Source organism: Lepisosteus oculatus, chromosome 3 (assembly GCF_040954835.1).
Source record: "Lepisosteus oculatus isolate fLepOcu1 chromosome 3, fLepOcu1.hap2, whole genome shotgun sequence".
NCBI lineage: Eukaryota > Metazoa > Chordata > Actinopteri > Semionotiformes > Lepisosteidae > Lepisosteus > Lepisosteus oculatus.
The window spans coordinates 33,394,753-33,415,183 of NC_090698.1; the positions used below are offsets into that span (position 1 = coordinate 33,394,753).

The following is a 20,431-nucleotide window of genomic DNA, read 5'->3' on the forward strand; positions in this document are numbered from 1 at the left end:
TTGGACTTAGGAAAGCCTAGGTTAATTTGGACGCACAAAGTTACCATAATAAGTCACACACTTAGGTGAGTGTGTAGTGACTGCTGACTGCCCGGGCCACAGCATGTGAACCAGAGACAGCACTTCACTTGAATAGGTGACTTTGAAAAAAGATACAAAATTCAGTGGTTGAGGCTGGTCACTTCACAAAGGGAGATTGTGTGGAACTAAAAATAGGTCTAAAATCCTGCATGGGGTTTGCAACACAATACCTACGTGATACTGGAAACGTGGCAAATAGTTTTTGTGGTCTGACAAGACATAATTGGAATTTCAAAGTATTACATCTGACACAAACAGATCATCAAACACAAACATCATTCAGTGAACACCATTCTTTCTGTATGGTGGTGGAACATTATTTTATAATCCTACTTCCCATTAGTAGAGAGTAGGAAGCTTGTCAAGAGTGATGAGAACATAGAACAAATAATGTACAAGTATCTAAGAAGTGAAGATATAAAACAGGAACATAAACTTAACTTTCACAAGGGCAATGATCTAAAGCACATGGCCAAAGCTAAACTAGTTTAAGAACAAGAAAGTGAATATGTTTGACTGGCCAATCAAAGTCTTGACTTGAATCCTATTAAATTTTTTTGGAAAAACTTGACAACTGCTGTTCTTGTTGTTTGAAACCAGTGTACAAATCTGGTAGAGATTTACCCAAAAGACTTGTGGTTGTAAGTGCTGTCACTGGCCACCAAATATTGACTTAATGGTTCTTAATACTTATGCATTCAAAATATTTCTTTTTTTTCTGACATTAATTGAAGCCTATCTTACTCATTATCAATTTGAGCATTCTGGTTTTAAATAAAATATTAAGTTTAAAAAATGTGTGTGCATCATTTATATAATTTCACGATGGAAGGGTCTGAATACTTTTGTATGGCACTGTTTGCATGAAACATTTATGCAGGATTTTTGACTGAATGATTGTCAAATAATACTTTAGAATCACTCTAATTATCTTACAACTACAGCAAGAGGACTTCTATAAAAATGTATGTAGAAAGTATTGACCCCCCATGGACCTCTACCATACAGTATTTTGCTATGTTACAAACCTCAAATTGTAACACATTTGAACAGGATTATTTTTCATATGGTTAACAAAACATAATTAACATTTTGATGGGACATAATCATTTTTATAGTAAAATAAAATTTTATGAAAAATTTAAAACTGAAAAAATACAGCTTGTCCAAGTATTTACCCCATGAGAACCTTTAGCATTTAATATTTATTAGCTCCCCCTTTGCAGCAATTACAGCCTCAGGTTTTTTTTCAGTATGTTGTAACTAGCTTTTCATTTTCTGTGTAATTTGCAGACTATTTTGACTGAGCCACTCAAGAACATCCACGTTCTTTTTAAGCCACTCAAGGGTTGCTTTGACTTTGTGTTTGGGGTCATCGTCTTGTCTTTTTGAAGTATAAATCTCCCTCCCAGTTTCAGATCTTTTGCAGACTGTTTCAGGTTCTGCCTATATTTTGCTCCATCTGTTCTGACCTTTATCTTGACAAGCCTCCCAGTCCCTGCCAATGGAAAGCAAACAGAACATTATGCTGCCACCACCATACTTCAGTGTGGGGATGGTGTTTTGTAAGTGATGAGGAGTGTTATTCTTTCATCAGACATAATGCTTGGCATTATGGCCAAATAACTAAATTTTTGTCTATTCAGACCACAGATTTTTTTGCACATAATTTCAGAGGCTCCTCCTTGCCATATTCAACGAGGGACTTCATGTGAGCTTTTTTAAAAAATGGCTTCCCCCTCGCTTCTCGCACCTCTCAGTACCTGAGATACTGTTTACTCTCACAGTTTCTCCCATCTGAATTATGAGATATTGTCGATTATGGAAGGTTGTTTTTGGCCTTTTGACTTCTTTGACCAATGTCCTTCTTGCCAAACTCCTGAGTTTTGGAAGACAACCTGGTCATTGAAGATTCTAGATAGTCCTCCATTTCCTTATTAACTGTGCTCTGTACCTCTCAGTGCCTTTGAAATCTTTTTTGTATCCTTCACCTGACTTAATCTGTTCATAACTAAGAGAAAGAGACACAGTCTTCCATACTGTAGTTGTTGCGGAAGGTCCTATTTCTTTATATTGATTTTTATGCAGTGTCCAATGGTGGGAACTCATACAAACAGGTGTGTTTAACCTTCTAAAGATAGTTGTGTTCAATCTGAATGGTAAACCACTTTAATTGGACTCAGATGGATTTCAGTAAACATATTGTTCAAATTCTGAAGGCAACTGTTTGAAGTAGAGCTTATTAAGGAGCATTAATGCTAAGGTGGTGAATCTTTTTCCAGTGAAGATTTTTAGAGGATATTGTATGGATCAAAAAGATATACAGTAAACACATTAGTCTTAGAGGTTTTCTGGTTGTAACACAACAAAATGTGGCAAAATACAATAGGGTCAGTAATGTCTACATTCACTGTATTAGGCACTATTAACATGGCCAGATCCAGAGCCAGAAATTTGGAATACAATATAATTCCATTTTTTTCTTCCTCTCTTTGTTCCACAGAATGAAAGTGGAGTTGAGTACAAACACTGCCTTATCACTAAAACAGAGAATGGAGAGTACAACCTGAGTGGAGCAAAAAAGAGCTTCGGGACCCTCCGGGACCTGCTTAACTGCTACCAAAAGGAAACTGTGCGTTCAGATGGCATCATCTTCCAGTTCAGCAAATGTTGCCCACCCAGGACCAAAGGTCAGCTCTTTTGGCCCCTCTCTCGTCTAATTTCAATAGTACCAATATAATCTTAAATAAAGAGAGCAACACCATTTTGTGTTCAGATGTAATGAAGATTTAGTTTTGCTGCTTTTGCTGTTTAGTTTAGCTCCTACATGCAGGTGTTTAAGTAAGGGAATCACTTCAGATTGCTTTCCTTTCTGTTCCTGTAGTACTGCTGTAAATGTATCAGATGTGTTTGATGGGATTGAATGCTACACTGTCTATGTTTTGTGAATGTGGGAATAAAAATGACACTGGCTTCTTGCTAATTTCAGGATTGAAAAACACCAAATTTTAAAAGCAATCACCATGATATTGTGATAAGGAGTTAGCTGTTTTATTGTCTTTGGTTTCTTTCATTTGTTTTTTTTTTCTGTTACTGTGTTTGTGTGGTAAGATACTGAATATCTCTCCAGTTTCACTCTTTCAACCACTGCTGTCCTTACAGACAAATCCAACCTCCTGGTGTGCAGAAGTAACAGCTGCTCTGATGTCCCCCTGTCCCCAGTGCTGCAGAGACATAACATTAGTCAGATGGTATTCCACAAAATCAGGAAGGAAGACCTTGAAATTGTAAGCACTGGTAGTTTCATGCCTACGATTCATATACATTTCTCTTCAGTGAAAGTAAACTAAAATTAATGTATATCTTGCATGAGTGGGTGTTTTTAACTTGCAAATATGAGTCCAATTTATGTCTTTACAGTGTCCTTCATCACAATTTATCATATTACCATATTAATTTTGATTTCATCCTGACGTCCATCTTATCTTCAGCTTGCTTAATAAACCTTAGCATGAAAGGAGAGCAGAATCACTGCCAGGTTAAGACTCCCTAGTTATCTGTATGCCATATGTTCTGTAAGAAGGAGGCTCTACAATATCAACCATCTCACAAAATGTGAGTACAAAGTAGTCGAAAACAGAGCATAATCCAAGTGAAAGTGTAATTCGGACGTTTGGCCTGTATGGCAGTTTAATGTATGGGGTAACAGACTAAGAATAAATAAAAGCCCTACACAAACCATTCTGTAAAAACATGTGCAGAGAAAAATACCATGGTCACCAATTCCTGAAGGGCTGAAATAGGCTGATATCCCTTGTTCTTTAATATATAGAAGATAGCTACACCTATAAACCAGTGACCAAAACTCCTACTGGTACAAGATACTGCAGAGCCAAGAAACTCACTATCCTGAGCCACACTGGCTCCAGCTTCAGGATGACACTGCTAAAACACCACAAATCTGAGTAAACCAAATGACAAATGACAGCACACCCCAGTAACACTGAACTGGAATGCAGTAGGCCCTAAACAGGCTGTTCATACTGGCTGAGTATCTGACTGGAGTGAGAAACAATTATGTACAATGTACATGATACCCAGAAAGCACAGGCTGAGCTCCAACTGCCAGCAGTTGGGAGTTTGAGAAACACTTCTTATATCTTCTTAGGTATATCTCTATATTTTAGAGAGATACTTCTTAAGTCTTTTGTGTAATTTCATGGGTGTAATTATTTGACAATTACTGTTCATTTTGGACTTTTTAAGTATGACATACTCAATCACCAGTTGAATTGCTAAGAAAATCTGTGAAAATCTAAAAGCACAATATGTCTTAGGTTCTTAGCCATTTATAATAATTTAATGAACAAAAAGCAAGAATAATTGAAGAATGTATGAAGATTCACTGGCATTTAATCATGCATTTTTCAACAAAAATGCAGCAAAAAATGCTTTTTGACAAACAAATGCAACATCAGAGACAATGCAGCTGCACAATTAAAGTGGTAAACCTTGTTGATGCTAAGATTTTATGCATCAACAACTGAGCTGCAGCCAGACATTTTGTGGACTTTATTTCACCAAAAAGTCATTGTCTCCTGTGACACCGAAAAATAAAATAATCTAAATGCTAACATGCTGGAGATCCATCAAAGGGGAAATTGCTTATGGTTAGCGCTAGTGGATTAGTATATAAGTGAAGTGGCATAGTCACCAGCTTCATTAACTTGTCATTTGCTTTTAGCATATGGGATGGGGAGCCTGGATTAAGGGTTGACTTTGATAGCCATTTTTCATGTCACTGACCCCTGTTACTTCACTTTTGGCCCTCATAAACCACACATCTAGCTATCCCTTAATAATGGTATTGATTTCACAGAAGAGTCTTCTGTGAAGACCAGTCAGATCTGACCCATAGATAAACGCATCAGTGGCTGGAAGGGGCTTTGATGCTTTGGCTACATCCAACAGATGAATTGGAGAAGATAAGCTTTTTAGCACACTGATTTGTTGAGCTTAAACAATAAAATAAAATTCTGGGGGGACACAATATCTGGATTACAGAAACAGAACATTCCAGTCTTGTAGGTAATAGTGTATTGATTAATGGGCACTTACTCAAATTAATTCTCACATGCCTTTGTTAAGATTATAAGGATTCCTTGTAGTCCTTAATGTTGCAAAGTGTAATATCTTTTGTTTTATATTGTTTCTTACTCTTTAAGTAACACAAAGTTAAAACACAAAAAGTAGAAAAATCTTGCGATTTTATCAATTGTGCAGTTTTTTCCAGTTGTAATATGATGACCCATGAGACATCCATAATAGCACTTAAAAACTGAACATTGAAACAAGAAATTTGAACTTGTTGTAATGGCAGTTCAAACTTAGACATTTTTCCATTAACTGCCATTTTGTAATGATTTACTGGAGTGGTTCTCAAACTGTGGTACGTGTACCAGCAGTGGTACGTGGAGCACCACCAGCTGGTATGCCATATGACCCTGGACCTTTGTTGTGTGTGCTGAAAAATTGGGACGGGTTGAGTGGACACAGAGCTACAATGTAATTCTATACCATTCTATAGGAATGCGTGCTATGAACGTAAGTGATCAATTGTATTTAAAAAAACATCTGCAGCAAATAGAACGGTAGGAGAATGCATAGAAATGCGTGCTAGGAACGCTGGTGATCTTGTGAGCACAGGCAAGCGTGATAGATAACAAAAAAATATTTAAGAACTGTTCTAGGTTAGTTTGAGAAAAATACACCGAGCGTCTCTGTGTTTCGCTCCCATGCGCATTAAATAAAAACTTCTTTTAACTTCTGAGACGGACTCCTGAAACGGTAATGGGGAAAAATACAAGCTTGCGGATTGCTAAAGCAGGTAAGCCCCACACTATTTTTGAAGAACCTTGTTTACCGTTGGCAAAAGAGCTGACACGTATTATGTGTGGAGAAAAGGCTGCTAAACAGCTCGACCTGCTGCCCCCTCTGAAAGACGCAGTCACTCACAGAATATTGAAATGGCGGATGATATCAAAAGTACGCTGGTAAAGCGCGTTAAGATGAGCAGATGCTTTTCATTGGAATTAGATGAGTCTGTAGTCGATTTGGCCAATTCGCTCGTTTACGTTAGATACGAGTTTGAGGGTACGTCCCATGAGGACTTTCTGTTCTGTTAACTGCTACCAACAGGAACTACAGGAGAGCACATATTTCGGCTTCTGAATGAATTTATCGAAGAGAATGGCATCGACTGGATAAAATGCATCGGAGTTTGTACAGACGGTGCTAGAGCGATGACAAACTGACACAGCGGTGTAGTTGCACGAATTAGAGAGGTTGCTGCAGAAATGAATGGATGCATTGCAACATCCACTGCGAGACCTTTGCCGTCAAGAAAATGCCTGACGATTATAATAGATTTTGCTCCAGATATGAAGTGGATGCACTGCAGCATCCATCAAAAAATGCCTGATGATTTAAAGACTCTGTTAGACTCTGTTGTGAATTGTGTCAAGGCTCAAAAAATGAATTCACATCTGCTTTGCTCGACTAAACAGGGTCACCCCTCTCACTGAAATAGTGCTTTTTTATTGTTTATTTTTATTTGTTGTTATTCCTGTTTTTTTTTCTGTAAAGGGCTGTGAGAAGCCACCTTTAAAAGCGCTATTATTAAAGTTTATTATTATAATATTTATTATATGTGTATGTGAGTGTGTGCGTGCACACACGCTCATGTTGATAATTGAGAATTTCTGGGGTTCCTATGAGAAGATGTCTTGTAGGTGATACTTGGATGCTTTGGTTTGATCAGGGGTGGTACTTGGTCCAAAAAGTTTGAGAACCACAGATTTATTGGATTTTAACTTGTTGAACAATTTGTCAGTGTTGTAGAACTTTGGTTACTTTTTGTTTGCTGCAGAGTCTTGACAAAATATCTGTTTTTTTACTTTATGTATCTCATGATGATAACAGTATGTTTGTTTGTTTGCAGCATGACAGTTTAGGCCAAGGAACATTTACCAAGATTTTCAGAGGAATCAGGAAAGAGCTTGGGGACTATGGTCAAATGCATGAAACTGAAGTCATTGTAAAGATTCTGGATAGAGCACACAGGAATTATTCTGAGGTGTGTATAAAACATTTGCTAGTTATTTCCTATCTTTGCAGGTAACTGAAGCTCCTGAAGTCATAGACATAGCAACATAATAATAATAATATTTGCTTACACTTATATAGCGCTTCTCTGGACACTCCACTCAAAGCGCTTTTACAGGTAATGGGGACTCCCCTCCACTACCACCAATGTGCAGCATCCACCTGGATGATGCGACGGCAGCCACAGTGCGCCAGAACGCTCACCACACATCAGCGGGGAGGAGAGCAGAGTAATGAAGCCAATTCATAGATAGGGATTATTAGGAGGCCATGATAAATATGGGCCAATGGGAAATTTGGTTAGGACGCCGGGGTTACACCCATACTCTTTTCGAGAAACACCCTGGGATTTTTAATGACCACTGAGAGTCAGGACCTTGGTTTTATGTCTCATCCAAAGGACGGCGCCTGTTTACAGTATAGTGTCCCCGTCACTATACTGGGGCATTAGGACCCACATGGACCGCAGGGTGAACACCCCCTGCTGGCCCCACTAACACCTCTTCCAGCAGCAATCCTAGTTTTTCCCAGGAGGTCTCCCATCCAGGTACTGACCAGGCTCACACCTGCTTAGCTTCAGTGGGTTGCCAGTTGTGAGTTGCAGGCTGATATGATAGCGAACATTTCAACAATATTAAACTGAGATATCTTAAAAGGCTAATTTATTTATCTTTTCTAGCAATCAGTTGGAATAGCCAAGTATTATTTGTGAGAGACTGCAGGTTTGTGAAAACCATTCTACTAAAATGAGCAGATTATATTTTCTTGCAGCTTAATTTGGCATTAGATAAGTCAAGTTGACAGTATTATTTAGGTTTGTGTTCTAAAGCCATTAGGTACAGGTATGTCACTGGTAAGGGATTTGAAAATTTATTATATTTTCTTTATTAAACACAGATGTTTAATTTCCATTATTTTATGTATAAAACTTAATTTATCTTTCTACATGCTATACTTCTCAGGTGTGTCAACCACTTTTTCAGTTGAATTGCCATTAACCACACTTTCTGAATCACTGACTCAGTGAGAATGATTTTTCTGTACAAATTAAGAGTGAATGTGTCTGACAATATTTGTCTCTTCCAGTCTTTCTTTGAAGCTGCCAGCATGATGAGCCAGCTCTCCCACAAGCACCTGGTGTTGAATTACGGAGTCTGTGTGTGTGGTGAAGAGAGTAAGTCTTTGCATTCTATCTGACCAATCTTGACATCTTGAACCTGTTACTACAATACAGTCTTTCTGTACACATTTGACCTGCAACACATTTTATTTCTAAGAGCTAAACTTTTAAGGATTAACTGTTACAACATACATTACTTCTTAATCCAAGGCATTCTACCATGAGATGACCTTTGATATGAATGGGAGGTTTTGGCATTTTCTTTCGTAATGGGAAATGTTTTTTGCAATGTAACCCTTGGCTGTGCAGCAGTGTCTCTTCTGGTCTGTGTGAATTTGCAGTACACCTGATGCCTTAGTATTGTTTTTGGCACAGATGTGAAACAAAAAACAAGAATATATGTGTTTTCAACTCAGTTGTAAATATTCTGGTGGTTTGGTGGCAAACCAAGTAGTCACATAATTGGAGATTTCCAATTAGGCAATGATAGAAGAAAAAAAATGTTTTTAAATTTATTTAATTTAATTTTAAATGTTTCAGTTTAAGTGGAAAAAAACGAAATAAATTACTTTTTGTGATAAGAAAGAACATTGATAATGAGTCAGACAGGTTTTATGCTAAATTCAATTTAATATAATGGATATATTACTTATCATCAGCACAGACTGTGTAAGTCACATCACATACAGTGCTGTTATAAAGTATGCTATGTCACATCTCTAGATGACTCACTTGCTTATATCATAGCGAGAACTCTCGCAGATCTCAATACCACAGGTAGCTGTTGTATAACAGAACAGTGTATGGCAAACCACAGGTTGACTTAGGTCAATAACAACAGACGCCAAATTTCTTCATTCTCAGATACAGTGGTTCAACTACAATCCCTACAATGATGGTGTAATGATACATTCATTGAGTTACTTATGTTTTTTATGTTTGTTAACCAGACCAGATAATCGCCTTCATTAAGTTAAAGCTAGCCTTTACAAACAGGTTTGCATTTGAGAAAAAAAATAAGTTTCTAAGGAAACTTTTTGTGCCCTGAGATATTCAACTATAGAGCAACTGTTCTCAACTCTGGTCCTGGGAGACTGCTAGTTTTATGATTTTAGGCAAATTGGTTTCATCTTTCTATTTCAGGTGTCTTTTTAAAATTAGTTTTGGTTCTGAAACTGTTTTATGGGTTTTATATTGGTATCACCCCTATGCCAACTCCTCAGTTTCAGAACACTCCTTGTTTAGGTGTATTAGCTAAAATGAATCCAGTTGAGTATGAGAAATACATTATCTTTCCTCTTTTTCTATTCATCATAAAATAATTTCCTTTTATAAGCATTTTGTTATAAATAAGAGAGCTCGTTCTTAATTAGAAAGTTAAAGAACAAAGTTATATGCTGAAGTTGTTAAAAATAGTATAGTTTTCAGTGTATTTTTTAAACCAATGATTGCCGAAGAAGAGTTTAATCAAATTGAGACCAATTACATGATTAAAGACCCCACTGAAAACTAAAACCAGCAGACATGGCAGTCCCTCTGGACCAGGGCTGGGAACCCATGCACAAGAGGATTTCAGTTTTGGTTAAAGCCTCAAAGAATACAGGAATTCCACATTCTACAATCTACATATCTACAATAAGGAATACTACAATTCTATATTACCTATAGTAGGTGTAAAGTGTAAGTGCAATATAACCCCTGCTGGGCTGAATTTTGCAATTGAAAATAAAATTTTGAATGACCCTGTCATAAACTGAAAATCACTAGCCTATATTTTATCTTTTATCTAACAACTCTGCATTGACTTTTGCTGCAAGAAACTACATTTTAATTCCAACAAGTGCATCTGACTGAAACTTATTACGTCTGCATTGTCACTCCATTGCTTTGCTCAGAAGTCTTCCTACACTGTAATATGCCTGGTCTGAGTGAAACGGAGCCCATGTGGGCATTCTTGATGTGCATTATTCTCATTCCTTTTAGCTGACTGCGTGTAGGCAGGATGTAATTCAGTCCTTTGCATTTCAGAATCGTGCATATTAAAAGCTTGTGAACAGAACAGGAAGCCACTGCAATACCAGTGTGCTTTGCAAGAGACAAATCATACAAATGACGTCTTAGAGAGCGAGGGAGTATTGATCAACTAGATCTGTTCTCAGAAAATAGGAACACTCCCAGAGGACACCCCTGAGATTGTGTTCATTGAAGGGGACTGTGATACACACAGGTCAAATATTTGACCAGGACAGTCACTGTCCACAAGGCCTTGTTCTGTTTATCCTATTGTATTTGAAATCTGAAGGTAGGATGTCAATAAGGAAGTGTATAAATTGCATCACTACTAGAATTTACTAATAATAATAACTACTACACTGCTGAAGAAAGATATAAGATGTGAAAAGGTGTTAACTGATTTCTTTCTGCACAAAGACTTCATGTAACACAAGACATTCCATGTTTTAGCGCCTTTGAGTTATGGTGGGATGGGAGTTAATTGATATGAAATTCCAAGTGCAAGATAAATACCCCCCCCAACTAAGGAAAGATAAAACTGACCATTGAAAGTGTTCAAGGTCTTAGGAATGTCCAAACATAGGGGGCCCCCCATTACTGTGTTACAAGAAGTCTTTGTGCAGAAAGAAATCAGTTAACCCCCTTTCACATCTTATATCTTTCTTCAGTAGTAGTAGTAGTAGCAGTAGCAGCAGCAGCAGCAGCAGCAAATTCTAGTAGTGATGCAATTTATATGCTTCCTTATTGAACTACCTTCAGATTTCAAATACAATAGGATGAACATTTTATGGCCGGAGCGGTGGCTCTGTGGCTAAGGATCTGTGCCTGTGGCTTGGAAGGTTGCCGGTTCAAATCCCGCAGCTGGCAGAGGAATCCTATTCTGTTGGGTCCATGAGTCTTTGTCTCATGGAGAGCAAGCTGGGGTATGCGAAAAGACAAGTTCCTAATGCAAGAAATTGTATATGGCTAATAAAGTGATCTTATCTTATCTTATTTGCACTATTTTATGTTAATCTCACATCCACTGTATGACACAAGGAGCCACAATTTTATATACAGTATATAATAAAAAAATCTGCTTCATAGCTCTAGTATAAAGGATGGAAAATTATCTCAATTATCTTATTTCTCTTTTAAATGTTTAAGTGCTTTTTTATTTGAAAGTTATTTTTTTTAAATAAGACCCAAAATATGATTAAATCATTTGGTTGAAACCATATTGTTGCAAATAATAACCATATTATTATTTGCAAATTTTTCTTTATTTTGCAAACAGGCTTCCAGATTCACTTTGGTATTTTTAACCATTGTAGTATCCCTGGTAGGCAGAGTGAAAGAGATACAAACACTTCTGTAAGGCACTTTCAGTTCTTTTTGTACTGTAGAGAAAAACAAAAACAAAAGCCTAGCTCTGTCTGATATCTAACTAAACATCTTCAATGTCCCTCTCTCAGAATAATTGGACAGTACCATTGTCCCCGGCCAAATCTGAACCTGTCAGTTTCTAAAATTTATGTTTCTTTTACAGACATTATGGTTCAGGAATATGTTAAGTTTGGGTCGTTGGACACCTACCTGAAGAAGAACAAAAACTCTGTGAATATCATTTGGAAGCTCGAGGTAGCGAAGCAACTTGCTTGGGCTATGCATTTCTTGGTAAGGATTCATAACTATATCAATGTAACAAGTATCACGGGTATCAGAGTGTTTGGTCCCATTTCATTTGTATTGAACTTGTAGGAATTATATAGTAATCTATCTGGTTATTTTTGGTTTTTCCTCATGAGGGAATTTCTGCACATTTTAATTGAATGTGTTTGGGAAGGGGCGTTTAATGAAGTATATCATGTTTTAAATTGTTGCTAAGTACCTTAAAATTACTTTAGCACTGTACCTTTTGGGAGGGTTTCTGACTTAGAAGCCTTCCTTCATAATCTAACATACTGTATGTAGCTTTATGGAGCACCATTGGCTCCTCTGCCAAGCACAGACACCAAATATCTGAACCTGTGGTTCCAGTCCTGCTGAGCAGGATTACAGTTGCAACACCACATCATCAGCAGGGTAAAACTATTAGTGAGTGAAAAATCAAAAGGTTTCTGATACCTCCTGCTTAAAAGGCCAAAATCCAGGAGGATCATTTTTTATAATATGTATATACTATTATAGAGTTATCAGTAAAGTACTTTGCTGCATTCACTTTTCCCCCATTCAAATGTTCCTATAAGAGAAAAGTGATTTCTGTTGGTATATTATTGTCTTTTAACTTTTACATTAACTTTTTAGAACATTACAGTTAAGTTTTTCTCAAGCACACAAAGCTTTGAAAGTCTGGTATATACTGTATTGGGTGGAGGTGTGGTGCAAGACAATCATCAAACCTATTTTTCTTGATTTCCTGAAAAAACTTCAGAGGTTTTAATGAAAATTGGCACAGCGAAACACCGGATAAAATTGGATGTTGTTAAATTGAAAACAAATAAAATGGTCATCCGGGTGATCAGATCTTCTTTTTAATATGCATTAAAAGCCACCATAAAAAAGCTATCACCTCCCATATGCTGCTCAGTTACAGACCTGTATTCTGACGTCCACTTTGATGTCTGTTTCAAAGTCCATAAATCTTTCAGACTTTGAATTCTTTCCAGAGCACACTGCAATTTTTATTAAAGTGATTAGGTTTTTAAGCTGTTTCACTATGATCTCTTAGTGATTAAAGATGCTCTGAGTTTAAAAAGTGGCGATTGTTTAATGTGGTGGCACATAATTCTCTTGGCCTTGGCAAGAAGTCACAGTGGTCATCAGCCTGCCATTAAGGTTGAAATTTGGCCCACATTAATTGCACAACAAAAAAGACATGTACTGTATCTAAAGTTGAATTTTGTGTTATTCTGTATACATTTGTACACCAAGATGTCCCTTAATTATTTTTTCTTTTTTAAAACCTGATAATGGCTTTCATAAAATCTAAAATAACTTTGTTTCAATAGCACTGCCTTACAAATGTCAAAGAAGTCTGTATGACATACTCTTAATAAGTAATTAATAAGTAATTGGTTTCCTTGATTTCCTTTTCTTCCCCTTATATAGGAAGACAAAAGCCTTGTCCATGGAAATGTATGTGCCAAAAACCTATTACTCATCCGGGAAGAGGATAGAAAAAATGGCAATCCTCCCTTCATAAAGCTCAGTGATCCAGGAGTGAGCATCACCGTGCTCCCAAAAGAAGGTAAGCGAGCCTTTTTCATTTCAGCCATAAATATTGCATTTCTCATGAATGATTTATGGGAATGTTAAGGTTTTATTACTACCTACAATTTAGACAGAGTAGTAGAGTGTGTTTCCTAGCCATTTTGAAGGATTTCAAATTTGATCAAATTGAGCAGTGTATCCCAGTTGTTGATTTTATTTAGCCAATAAATAGGGATGGATCCTACAAAGTTCTGTCTTTATGGGGTCACCACAATTAAATACAAAATGGAAATGTAACCTGAACATACAGTATCTGCAGATTAGGTCTTTTCAGTGGTCCCCTATTGGCTCTGTGAGTTGGCAAAAGATTTTGGTTTTCTCCTATGCATTATTTAATGATCTTTTGCTATCTTCAAACACTTCTGATAGAGGTTACATCTGGACCATTGCACATTAAAATTATTCAATGGTGACTAGCGGTGTTTAAAGACGAGAGTTTTTATTTACTAAAATACTTTAGTATTCTTTTCACAAAAAAAACTTTACTGCTTTGTTTTTCAGTTCTCATTGAAAGGATCCCATGGGTGCCTCCAGAATGTATTGAAGATCCAAAGAACCTCAGCCTGGCCACAGACAAGTGGAGTTTTGGCACAACACTGTGGGAGATATGCAGTGGTGGCGATAAACCCCTCAGCACCTTGGACTCAACTAAAGTGAGTGCCGTATAGGGACCTTACACATTCCCTTTTGGTTTTACTTTGTCTACTTTCCATTCTTCTATCCACAATTTTTCCCAGTGTCGTTTGGACAAGGGCAGTACAGTGTGACAGATTCTTCACAATATTTAGAACAACTACAAGTTTGTTTAAACTGCCATATTTTAACTAGCCTTTTGTCATGTATCTGTCGCTTTAGAAGTATCTGTTCTATGAAGATCACCATCAGCTGCCTGCTCCAAAATGGACAGAACTGGCCAACCTTATCAATAACTGCATGGATTATGAGCCTGCTTATAGGCCATCTTTCCGAGCCATCATCAGGGATCTCAACAGCCTCTTCACTCCAGGTAGTCGCATCCTTCCGCTGTGAAGAGGAACGCTCAGGGGTCCGTTGACAGAGCACAGTCCGATGCTTCCCTGTGTCCCAGCTCTGAAATTAGGATAAGTGTGGAAGCCTGAGTATGACCACCTTCCAGTCCAGGCTGTGCCACTAGTGGACTATTCCACTTGAAGGCTGGAGTGGGCTTACTGGATTACTCTATGGCTGGTGTCGTCTGGCACAGCAGCAGTGTGAAACAGGCCAGGTGCTGCCGGTAAAGCCAGAGTTCAGAGAGCTGTTGATACAGAGTATATTTCATGGTTTTCTTGAGTTTTCTCGGGCTGCTTATAGTAGGGCTACAGCACTTACAGTAATCATGTTCATGTAAAAGCCGAAAGATAATCATTTTGATTACAGACAGAACAGGTAACCTGTTTTTAACAGATTTTTAAATATAAATATTAATAACTTTCACAAATAGGAAATGTCCATATCACTTTTCATATAGCAACTGAGAAAATAAGACACTACAGCATTACCAACTGGTGAACAAAATGAATGGCGTATAGCAAGTATAAGAAACATTTTCAGAAATGTTTCTAAAAATGATTTTTTTTGCTTTTGTCTACTTAGACTATGAGTTGCTGCTTGAAAGTGACATGTTGCCAAATCGATCTGGTGGATTTGGGTATGGCGGTGCTTTTGAAAACCAAGAACCTGCTCAATTTGAAGAGAGGCACTTGATTTTTCTACAGCAACTTGGCAAGGTAAATAAAGTCACCATTAAAACTGTTTTTCATGTAATTGGGTGGTTTTGAAAGATTTTTATTTGACCTGGGTGATACTAAAGCATATGTGGTAGCAATTGAGTTTGCTTTAAAGTAAGAGCAGTGTAAGAAGTGGTGGAATGGAGTACATGGTGGAGCTGGAGATTCCTGTGTGTTTGAAGTGAATGTTCTCTCTCCGCTCAGGGCAATTTTGGCAGTGTGGAGATGTGCCGCTATGACCCTCTGCAGGACAACACTGGGGAGGTGGTGGCTGTGAAGAAGCTACAGCACAGTACCGCTGAGCACCTGCGCGACTTTGAGCGCGAGATTGAGATCCTCAAGTCACTTCAGCATGACAACATTGTCAAGTACAAGGGAGTGTGCTACAGTGCCGGTAGGTGGGCAAAGAGAAGGCCTTGTTTACAATGGCACACCCTCCCCTATGTCAGGAAAGCTTAATTCTAGCAGCAGTCCATCCACTTTAAAGAAGCTGCTCCTAACCGGTTGTCCTCTAAACTACTACAGGGTGTCTGGAAAAAAATACATCTGAGAAAACAGGACTGCTTTTGGCATCTCCTAGCTTACCTGTGTTCAGAAGCAATCATCTTGATCATCATATTGTTCTTCACAGCCAGAGCTCAGAAATTTTTGAATTAGGAATTACTTCCATTCATTTTGTTTGTTTCCTCTTTTTCACTAAAGGCCGAAGAAACCTGCGGCTCATCATGGAGTATCTCCCCTTTGGGAGCTTACGAGACTACTTAATCAAAAATAAGGAAAGGATTGACCATAAGAAGTTGCTTCATTATGCATCTCAAATATGCAAGGTACATAGTGTCGATTTTGTTTTAAACCACCTTCTGGACCATTGCAGTATCCTGCTCTAAGTATTTAAAAAATAAGGCTCTATATATCACATCAATTCAAATGGCTTTCTTTAATATTGACTGGAAAGTGATTAAATAAAAATGCTGAAGCTTTCTTTTGACACAAAAGTGAAATTCAGTAATAAAGTAATGATAATTTTCATGTTTCTCCTTGTAAATTGCAAGACCATTCTTGCTTAAGTAACTTGGTGAAACTTGTAGAACAATATAAGATTTGAAAAAGATCTTTAAATCACGACTGTGTTATTGCCTTTGAAGGCTTTATTGCATACAGTAGCCTGGGTGTAATGTACAGGTCTAATAGAGGTTAAAAGAGCTGTGCGTGACAATATGTGCTTCCTACTCTTCAGGGGATGGATTACCTTGCAACTAAGAGGTACATCCACAGAGACCTGGCTACCAGAAATATCCTTGTTGAGAGTGAGAACAGAGTGAAAATTGGAGATTTTGGTTTGACAAAGGTTCTGCCACAGGACAAAGAGTATTACAAAGTCAAGGAACCAGGAGAAAGTCCTATTTTCTGGTAATATTTTTATTTTTTGTTTCTCCTAAAACACAGAGAATTACACTCATTTTAAAACTGATTTATAATGAATAATAAGTATTGAAGTCAAATTCTAAGTCATAATTATAAGATTTCAATCAATATGCAGTATAGTATAGATTTTAAGATTGTGCTAGTGTTTTATTCCAAATTAGGAACAGGAATTTAATAGTTGGATGTTCCTTGCTCTTGTTGAAAGTTTAAAATAGTGTCAAAAGGATGTGTACCTTCAGATTAATTTTTCCTTAAAAAATATTGATACTGAAAATGCAGTGAATATAACAATTGTAAGACTTCTGTCTTTTCTTTACCCTTTTATTTTTGACAATTAATATTGAAAGGCTTCATATATATGAAATGAAACAACTGTAAAGAACTGTGAGTAAGTTCAAACTGTTTTGAATGATACAGGTACGCTCCCGAGTCCCTGACTGAGAGCAAGTTCTCCGTGGCATCAGATGTCTGGAGCTTTGGAGTGGTGTTATATGAACTGTTCACACACAGTGACAAGAATAAGAGTCCACCAGCGGTATGTCTGTCTTCATCATAGTGATTCCTTCAGAAAAATAAAACCACAGAAAAAAAATTTGTGCACAGTAGAAGTTCTACAGGTATAAAAAATTTCAATTCACAATGTTTTTTGTCATTGTGAAATTTAGAGTACATATTTAAGGCAATACAGGTTTCCCTCGTCTTATTTCAACAAATGTGATTTATGTTTTTTGTGGTCCCATTTTTATTGTATAGTGCAGTGCTTTGAGATTCTATGCCCATAAAGACACTGTAAAAAAGGGCATTTATTTTGTTGTACAATGTCATATTTTAGATTATTTTGCATATTGGTTGTGTTCTTTGGGGTAAATTGTAATTGTAGTCTGTTACTGTTTTACATTATATAAAAAATATCAGGATGAAGACAGATTTAACTGTAAACTGTACACAAATGTTCTTTTACAATATCCCAGCATTTCAAATCTAAAGATTGAAACACAACAGATTATACATACAGTGGGTTTTCTGTGAGTATTAATTTGCAAGTGCTGGTACCAAATCATGTTCAATTAAGTGTTAATACTTATCTGTGTTCTGCCCACAGGAGTTTATGCGGATGATTGGTAATGACAAGCAGGGACAGATGATTGTCTACCACTTAATTGAGATCCTTAAAACTGGCAACAGATTGACCTGTCCAGAAGGATGCCCTAAGGAGGTAGCGTCTTATTGATTTTATATATTTTTAGCTACATGCATAATTTTTCATAGTTGTCTCTTATATACAAAAAGTAGATTTGTGCTATGACACTATTTTAAGACTGCAAACTATAAGTTGCTGCACACTTAGAAGAGCCTTTAAAATATCACCTTCATAATGTATTTTATTCATGAATGAAGTGTGTACTTATATTTATAGACCAAAATAAAAATTGCTAAAAGAAGAGTTGCATTAATAGCACTTCCAGAGTTTGAAAATTGAATTGAATATACTGTACCTTAAAAGAGCTGTACTGTATATAAATAATGATCAATAACTTAATTTGTGACTGAAACACATTAATTAGTTTGGTTATTGAGCATTATCTTTGTTTTCAGGTTCTTGATTTTATTTTACAAACTATTGTGTTTGCTGTATAAAACATTTTGCAGTGAGACATAAGAATAGTGAGTAGAATTCACCTACAGTATGAATATTGGTAAGTGCTGAATCTAGTGGTTCTTTGGCTATTTTAGATTTTTTTATATAAAAATTGGAAGTGGACATTTTCCATTTTTTAATTTGAGTCAGGCTGATGTAGCCAAGTTTCAACTTTGTAAAGGAGTTTAGCTGTTCTAATCTTCTTTAACATGACACAAAGCAGACTAATCAAACTAATGTGTTATAAGCGTTCAAATACAGTTGCCACTGATTTCAGTATGGGGCAACTTGATGTCATGTTTGTTTTACAGTATGCATGGTATGGTAAGAATGTATTCTGCCTGAAGTTCAATGTATCAGTGATAATACTTCTGTCAGAAGGTATTTTTCTGAAAAATAAAAATTTGTTTCAGATTTATCAAATGATGCTGGATTGTTGGACCAATGATCCAGCTCAGAGGCCATCCTTTAAGGACCTGACTCTGGGAGTGGACAATTTCCGGGATAGCAAGGAAGGATGAAGCCACCAAAGTGCATTTCTTGGGGAAGGAATTTTTTTCTTTAATTCATGAATACAACCGATGCTTAGGCCATTTAACTATGGCGAGGACTATGAGTTGGGACTAGCAGCCCTGGCTGGCTTCCTGTTTAAAATCTCTGGCTTCACAGTTGACTGAATTATTTTACTTCCACTGGAACTTTTCAGAGGCACTTGTATCAGAAAGAGGAGAGGGTATATTCCTAATGTTTTTGTAATTTGTTTTTCTGCATCCTATATTGTATATTGTCAGCAGTGCTGGCCTTTTCTCCTTATTTTAAGAAGGCAAAACTGTGAAGTGAATATAAGGTTTTGTTTGTATTTTTTTACAGATAATATATAATCATGAAGACAAGTTTTTTTTTAATGCAATGCAGATTATAGTTGATCAGTCCACAAGCAGTGAATGTAAATGGAGAACTTGGTTTGAATATATTGCATAATTGCTTGTAAAATAAAAATCTATAATTTTATATTTTTTTTCATTGTGTTGCAGACACTGTTGGAATAAAGAGATAATTCTGTAAGTGTTTGTGTATTTTAATATTTCTGTTTTAGTGCAAATCCAACTATATATAAAAGCATTCTTTTCACTGAGGAAAAGAATTTAACTTTTAGAGCCTTAGTCATTACTCTTAGTCTTTCTACAGATGCAGCCATTCAAAATGGGTGGGGTATTTCGTGGCATACCCCAGTGGGTGTGTCGCGGAATCACGCAGAATCACGCGGTATCGTGCAGTATCACGCGGTTAATCGCATCATTTGACGTCATGCCGGAAACTATCCGGCGTCACCTTGTAAAACCGCCAGGGGGAGCTTAACCTCTCATGTACAGCATTTGAGCTTTTAATTTTGAACTGTGTATTACAGCATGTTAATCATCAGTCATTAAAATGTTGGTATATTTTATGAAAGCAAGATTGCTCAGTTGGACAAAAGTACACAACCTACCTTTATCAGAAATATTTATGCATCAAAGCCTTTACCGAAGATATTACTAATAGTATTAATAATGAATGACTTTGGACAAGCTGTATACTCAAAGTATAATTTCTTTTGCACATTTGTACAAGCACTTGGAATCTGTCCAAGCCATACTTTGTCAGGCATTTTGTTTTACTTCAACGGGCGTTTCATAATTTCTAACTACGAAAATGATTTAAAATGCGACACTTATCATTCAACTCAAAATATCACAAGGATCCTCAAGAGCACAGCAAAGACTGTATTAAAAGATACTTCTATGAGATACATGAGAATCCAAGCTTTTTTATCAACGCTTTCTTTTCCGTATACCAGATTTTATGGAACCACTTCAGAAGGGTGTAAGCCAGTCAGATTCCAGGAATTGGTACTTTAAAGGAAAAATACACACTGGTATTCCATTTCTCCCTAACGATTTTAAGCATCGAAGTATTTAACGAGCATGTGAAATAGCGTGTGAAAAAGTGGTA

The 20,431-nt window shown here is 36.8% G+C and overlaps 1 protein-coding gene across 5 annotated transcripts in view; it reads left to right on the forward strand.

Annotated features, from left to right (window-relative positions):
- Positions 1-19,504, forward strand: part of jak2a (Janus kinase 2a) — a 102,995-nt gene extending 83,491 nt beyond the window's left edge. For all 5 annotated transcript variants that reach the window (XM_069187132.1, XM_069187133.1, XM_069187130.1 and 2 more), the window contains 15 exons: positions 2,585-2,771; positions 3,244-3,368; positions 7,082-7,216; positions 8,332-8,419; positions 11,907-12,034; positions 13,469-13,607; positions 14,132-14,283; positions 14,486-14,636; positions 15,242-15,375; positions 15,580-15,769; positions 16,078-16,202; positions 16,613-16,785; positions 17,218-17,335; positions 17,903-18,016; positions 18,853-19,504. In XM_069187132.1, coding sequence (XP_069043233.1) covers positions 2,585-2,771; positions 3,244-3,368; positions 7,082-7,216; positions 8,332-8,419; positions 11,907-12,034; positions 13,469-13,607; positions 14,132-14,283; positions 14,486-14,636; positions 15,242-15,375; positions 15,580-15,769; positions 16,078-16,202; positions 16,613-16,785; positions 17,218-17,335; positions 17,903-18,016; positions 18,853-18,960 — 2,067 coding nt within the window. In that variant the 3' untranslated portion in view covers positions 18,961-19,504. The remainder of the gene's footprint in view (positions 1-2,584; positions 2,772-3,243; positions 3,369-7,081; positions 7,217-8,331; positions 8,420-11,906; positions 12,035-13,468; positions 13,608-14,131; positions 14,284-14,485; positions 14,637-15,241; positions 15,376-15,579; positions 15,770-16,077; positions 16,203-16,612; positions 16,786-17,217; positions 17,336-17,902; positions 18,017-18,852) is intronic.
- The last annotated feature ends 927 nt before the right edge of the window (positions 19,505-20,431 follow it).